The sequence below is a fragment of the Choloepus didactylus genome, chromosome 21 (genome assembly GCF_015220235.1).
Source record: "Choloepus didactylus isolate mChoDid1 chromosome 21, mChoDid1.pri, whole genome shotgun sequence".
In the NCBI taxonomy this organism is placed as follows: Eukaryota; Metazoa; Chordata; class Mammalia; order Pilosa; family Megalonychidae; genus Choloepus; species Choloepus didactylus.
In genome coordinates, this window is record NC_051327.1 from 44,691,713 (window position 1) to 44,698,394 (window position 6,682).

The window sequence follows — 6,682 nt, forward strand, 5'->3', positions numbered from 1 at the left end:
TCAAAACAGTCCATATACACATCTATTTCAAGACTGCCTTTGCTAGCTAGCCCCTTTCCCAAAATTTTAGCCTGAAAAGAGAAGTAAAATCTACACAAAAATTTTAATGTAATTATACAAGGGTTACATTAGGTCAAATACAACAAATACTATGATGCAATTGTACAGTTATTAAACTACATTTCAGAGCACAAATTTACATATTCTAAGCACACTAAACGTATCTAATGAAGTCATACTGGTCTTCCACTGACATTTGATATATCTGAGTGAAAGACATTAACTTTACAAGACTTTTTAACACGAATCCTTAGTATAAAAACTGTGTACTTGTATGTAAACAATTTAATGGGGAACCCAATTAATGGGCTTCCATCTCCACTAAGTCATCCATTTTGTTGCATATTTTATTTTAAATGCTTAGGGGTAGGGCAAACTGGTCAATTTAAATCTGGATACATTATCTAGATCTTCCATCACCCCCAATGAATTATAGTTGAAAGCTGATTTTGTCTGGTCCCAAATAGCTATTATTAATAGTTTTTGTTTCCAAGAAAATTAATAGAGCAAGATTATTCAAAAATTTCCACACTGGAATGTTGACCAGACAAGTTAACCTGCAACTTCAGATCTAAAGAAGCATTAATAGCTGTTTAAGCTTCAGTGGGAAAGCTGTCTTCTTGGCTCAGTTGAATGCAAGAAGGCACAAAGAAGAAGTTCTTCATCATTGTGTCTCAAGTAATTCCAGCATTTTGCATCTCATAACAATCACTAAATGATATCATGTAAAAAATAGCTGGTTTCTGAAAATCATTAAAAGCAGTTGGTTTGTGGAAAGAATCTGCTCCCATTTTATCAAAGATAAGGCAATTTCCCACATTCAGCTTAGGAAGACAGCTGTGCCAGTTTGAATGTATTATGTCCCCCCAAACGTCATTATCTTTGATGTAATCTTGTGTGGGCAGATGTTTCAGTTTTGATTAGATTGTGATTCTTTGAGTGTTTCCATGGAGGTGTGCCCCACCCAACTGTGGGTGATGACTGATTAGATATTTCCATGGAGACATGGCCCCACCTATTCAGGGTAGGCCTTGATCAGTGGAGCCATATAAATGGTTGACAAACAGAAGGAACTCAGGGCAGCTGAGAGTGACCTTTTTTTTTTTTTTCTTCATTTTATTGAGATATATTCACATACCACGCAGTCATACAAAACAAATCGTACATTCAATTGTTCACAGTACCATTACATAGTTGTACATTCATCACCTAAATCAACCCCTGACACCTTCATTAGCACACACCCAAAAATAACAAGAATAATAATTAAAGTGAAAAAGAGCAATTGAAGTAAAAAAGAACACTGGGTACCTTTGTCTGTCTGTTTGTTTGTTTCCTTCCCCTATTTTTCTACTCATCCATCCATAAACTAGACAAAGTGGAGTGTAGTCCTTACAGCTTTCCCAATCCCATTGTCACCCCTCATAAGCTACATTTTTATACAATTGTCTTCGAGATTCATGGGTTCTGGGTTGTAGTTTGATAGTTTCAGGTATCCACCGCCAGCTACCCCAATTCTTTAGAACCTAAAAAGGGTTGTCTAAATTGTGTGTAACAGTGCCCACCAGAGTGACCTCTTGGCTCCTTTTGGAATCTCTCTGCCACTGAAGCTTATTTCATTTCCTTTCACATCCCCCTTTTGGTCAAGAAGATGTTCTCCATCCCACGATGCCAGGTCTACATTCCTCCCCGGGAGTCATATTCCACGTTGCCAGGGAGATTCACTCCCCTGGGTGTCTGATCCCACGTATGGGGGAGGGCAGTGATTTCACCTTTCAAGTTGGCTTAGCTAGAGAGAGAGGGCCACATCTGAGCAACAAAGAGGCATTCGGGAGGAGGCTCTTAGGCACAATTATAGGGAGGCCTAGCCTCTCCTTTACAGCAACCGTGAGAGTGACCTTTTATTTTTTTTTTTTTATTTTTTTTAATCATCATTTTATTGAGATATATTCACATACCACGCAGTCATACAAAACAAATTGTACTTTCGATTGTTTACAGTACCATTACATAGTTGTACATTCATCACCTAAATCAATCCCTGACACCTTCATTAGCACACACACAAAAATAACAAGAATAATAATTAGAGTGAAAAAGAGCAATTGAAGTAAAAAAGAACACTGGGTACCTTTGTCTGTTTGTTTCCTTCCCCTACTTTTCTACCCATCCATCCACAAACTAGACAAAGTGGAGTTTGGTCCTTATGGCATTCCCAATCCCATTGTCACCCCCCACAAGCTACATTTTTATACAACTGTCTTCGAGATTCATGGGTTCTGGGTTGTAGTTTAATAGTTTCAGGTATCCACCACCAGCTACCCCAATTCTTTAGAACCTAAAAAAGGTTGTCTAAAGTGTGCGTAAGAGTGCCCACCAGAGTGATCTCTCGGCTCGTTTTGGAATCTCTCTGCCACTGAAGCTTATTTCATTTCCTTTCACATCCCCCTTTTGGTCAAGAAGATGTTCTCCATCCCACGATGCCGGGTCTACATTCCTCTCCGGGAGTCATATTCCACGTTGCCAGTGAGATTCACTCCCCTGGGTGTCTGGTCCCACGTAGGGGGGAGGGCAGTGATTTCACCTTTCAAGTTGGCTTAGCCAGAGAGAGAGGGCCACATCTGAGCAACAAAGAGGCATTCAGGAGGAGACTCTTAGGCACAATTATAGGGAGGCCTAGCCTCTCCTTTACAGCAACCGTGAGAGTGACCTTTTAAAGAGGAGCTACAGCCAAGAGAGACGCTTTGAAGAAGGCACAGGAGCTGCAGATGACACACAGTTTGAAGACAGCCGTTGAAAGCAGACTCTTGCTCCAGAGAAGCTAAGAGAGGACAAAGGCCCCAAGAGCAACTAAGAGTGACATTTTTGAGGAACTGCAGCCTAGAGAGGCACGTCCTGGGAGAAAGCCATTCTGAAACCAGAACTTTGGAGCAGACGCCAGCCACGTGCCTTCCTAGCTAACAGAGGTTTTCAGACACCATTGGCCATCCTCCAGTGAAGGTACCTGATTGTTGATGTGTTACCTTGGACACTTTATGGCCTTAAGACTGTAACTGTGTAACCAAATAAACCCCCTTTTATAAAAGCCACATCTCTGGTGTTTTGCATTCTGGCAGCATTAGCAAACTAGAACAATAGCTTTCCACAATCTGATCAAGCTTATCACAGGATGGACCCCAAAGGCTGCTTGTAAACAAAGGCTCATCTTCCTTGTATTTCTTGTGAACCTCTGGAGTGGTATTTAAGTCCTCTGACAATTTACTTGCAAAAGAACCATAGATACCATCATTCATGTAATTCATAAAGGCTGGTCCATCACTTCCATTTTTTCCTACTCCAGAGGAAAATTTATCATTTTCAACAACTTTCTTTGCAATGATATTAACTGCAAGTGTAAATGCAGAAGACACATAGTAGCTTCCAGGTTCTGAAATTATCTTAATGCCAGATCCTTCAGGAAAGTAAATACCCAATAAAGGGCTAATAACATGATTAACCCCTTCCAACTGAAATTCAGTTCCTGTGAAGCCTCCACCAATGTCTAAAATGCTCATCTTGAAACAAAATTCTCCAGCAATATCAAACACACATCGCACATCAGACAGAGCATGTACAAATACTTGAGATACCTTGCAAGCACTTGAAATGTGAAATTTAACCCCAGTTATTTGGACATCAAGTTCCTTAGCACATTCCAAGAGATGCCTACAATTCTCTGATGTAGTGAGGCTGGTGAGTTTTAACTCATGGGCTCTGAGGCCCCTGCTGGGCCCTCCCCCATGTCCCACCACTCTCCTCTCTGGTCTGTGGCCTTCTTCCAGCTTCCTGGCCAGGCTCCCCCTCCTGTGCAGTCTGTCCCTATCCCTGGAGGGTGAGGCAGTGGCTGAGAACACAGGCTCTGCAGGCTGAGGCCGGGGTGTGACCCCCACTCCCCCCCAGACTGCAGCTACGAGCCCCTCACTTGGTACTGGAGTAAATAAATGGTAGTTGTAACTGCTGCTATGATTTGCCCATATCTTTAGTTAATCCCCACCCCACCCCCCTCATTACTCAAGCCTTAGCCCAGACATTATTTCCTCAGGGAAGCTTTCTCTGACCACCCCCTCTGCTATCCCTAGACTAGGTAAATCCCCCCACTTTTCACAGTCCCTTGTGAAAAAAAGAAAACCCTACTTCACCATTGAATATGTTTCGGTGTGATTATTTCTCTCTCTCAACTAGGCAGCTGAGGGTCAGGAGAAGGGAGACTGATTTTTGCTCACCCAGTGTATCCTCAGCATATTAGTTTCCTGTTGTTGCAGATCAAATTATCACAAACGTAGTGACAACCTGCGGTCGTTATCTCCTAGTTTCCCGGGTTGGATGGGAAGTCTAGGCCCAGCTCAGCCGCCTCAGGGTCTCACAGGGCAGCAATCAAGGTGTTGGCCTGAGGAAATATCCACTTCCAAACTCATTCAGCTGTTGGCAGAATTCATTTCCTTGTTCCTTGCCATGTGGGCTACATCAAAATGGCTGCTTACTTCATCAAGCCAGCCAGGAGAATCTCTCCAGTCTGTCAAGACGGAGCCTTACACTCTATAATCTAATCGCGGGAGGGACATCCCGTCATCACCTTTGCCATATTCTGGTGGTTAGAAGCAAGACACAATTTCTACCTCATAGATGACCCATCCGTAAGGAGCTGATGACTGGCTTAGGAGAGGAAAGGGAGTGGAGTGGGGGGGAAAGGGGGTCTGGGTGAAACCTTTCCAGGGTCAACAACCCAACTTCAAAGCTGCAAGAGTCCTTAGGACCACCTAGTCCAGCCCCACCATCCATCGATGGGGAAACTGAGGCTCAGGGAGGTTAAGTCACCACCAGGCTTCTCAGCGGTGCAGCTGGGCTGGGAGCACCGTCTAACCAGCCCCCAAGTCCAGTTTCCATCCAGTGCCTACTGGGTGCCGGGCATCGAGCCAGGTGTGGGGACCACACCCGGCGACGTGAGCCCGGCAGTACCTTCCTGCCCCCCTGCAACAGCAGGACTCGGGGGCTCTCCGTGGCTGAGGGAACAGGTCTCAGGCAGGAAGCAGCCGCTGAGGTGGTGGTTCTCAAACAGACTCACCACGGGAAGGAGTTTAAAATGCAGGCTCCGTTCCACAAAACCACAGGCCTGGACTTTTCACACGCATCAGTGTCATGAAAGACAGATTGAAGGAGACTAAGGAGAGATGTGGCAAGTAAAGCCAATGCTTGTTCCTGGACTATGTCCTGGATGAGAAGGGGGAGGAGAGAACAGCCATAAAGGAAAATATTGGGACAACTGGTCAAATTTGAATAGTAGTAGTATTGTATCCATGGAATTTGGTAATTGTTCTGTAATTATGAGAGAGAATGTCTCTGTTCTTTAAGGCACGCTGAAGGATTTTTAGGGGTAAAGGGACATGCTGTCTGTGCCTGCAATCAAATTGTTCTGGAAAAGGATATATATATGTATATGAAGAGAGAGAGAGAGAGAGAGAGAGAGAAAGAGAGGAAGTGACAAAGCAAATGTAGCATAACGTTAGCACTCAATGAAGCTGAGTGAAAGGGTATAAAGGAATTCTTTGTACTATTTAAAATATAACTCTTCTGTAAGTTTGAAATCATTTCAAAATTTTAAAAAGTTATCTTAATGATTGTTAAATAGGCCCTGGCCCTGCCCAGAGATTGCAACCTGCGCCTGGGACAGTCAGGTCAGGGCTGCTGTCCCAAGGCCACGCCTCGAGAAACGCACCGTGGGAGCCTGAAGGAAGCCACAGGACGGCATCCAGCGGCCTTCCTTCCCATCCTGCGGAGGGGGTGGTTTACGCTGGGTAAACACTTGTGCTCGAACCCAGACAGCCAGTTCTTGGGAGACAGGAGATGGCTTGGGGCCGGGGCTGCCATGGGGTGGACAAGCTGGGGACTCACAGCCCCGGATCGGGCCGGGGCATCGCTTTAGCCGTGAGCTTGCTGCGGGATCTTGGGCAGGTCCCTGTCCTTCTTGGAAACCCCATTTCTTACTCTCTACAAGGCAGTGGTCACTGTCGTTAACTACCCACCACCCGATCCCTCTGCTTCGGGCACACATGGACGCACCCCTCTGCGGCTCCAGGGCTGGCCCTCGGATCCCCGCTTGCCCTCCTCTGGCCGCAGCCAGGCCTTCGGGGCTGGGCAGGATCACTGGGTGGCTGCTCCGGGGGACCCGGGAGGATGTGAGCCCAGCCACAGGCCAAGAGGGAGAGACACACCACATCCGTGGGATGTTGTATAAACCCTGGATCCAGTGTACCAAGGTCTGGGAATAACCTGGCCCTTCTTTATAGTGTTTGCCTGTTTGACTTCAATTTTGGTCAGTTGCAATCAGAAGAATCCTAATGCAGACAGCCACTACCCCAACTGGGGGGCAGGGGGCACACTGAGAGGTCAATGTCACGTGCACTACACCCCAGAAGAGCCCTGGGCAAGGCGGCCCCCACCTCCCACCCCCCACCCATGCCCCACCCCCGCTACCCCACCTTTTGCTGTCTCCTACTCCTCCCCCAGCCAGCATCTCATTGCCATTTCCTCCTTCAGGGAAGCTTCCCGAACCATTTGGTACCCCTTCCACATTCCCACAGCCTCT

The 6,682-nt window shown here is 46.0% G+C and overlaps 1 protein-coding gene across 1 annotated transcript; it reads right to left on the bottom strand.

Annotated features, from left to right (window-relative positions):
- Positions 1–653: 653 nt before the first annotated feature.
- Positions 654–6,011, bottom strand: LOC119517259 (antizyme inhibitor 1-like). The gene is given in 4 exon segments (XM_037813814.1): positions 654–898; positions 3,197–3,924; positions 4,995–5,099; positions 5,989–6,011. Coding segments are annotated over 4 exon segments (1,101 nt in total).
- Between the last annotated feature and the right edge of the window lie 671 nt (positions 6,012–6,682).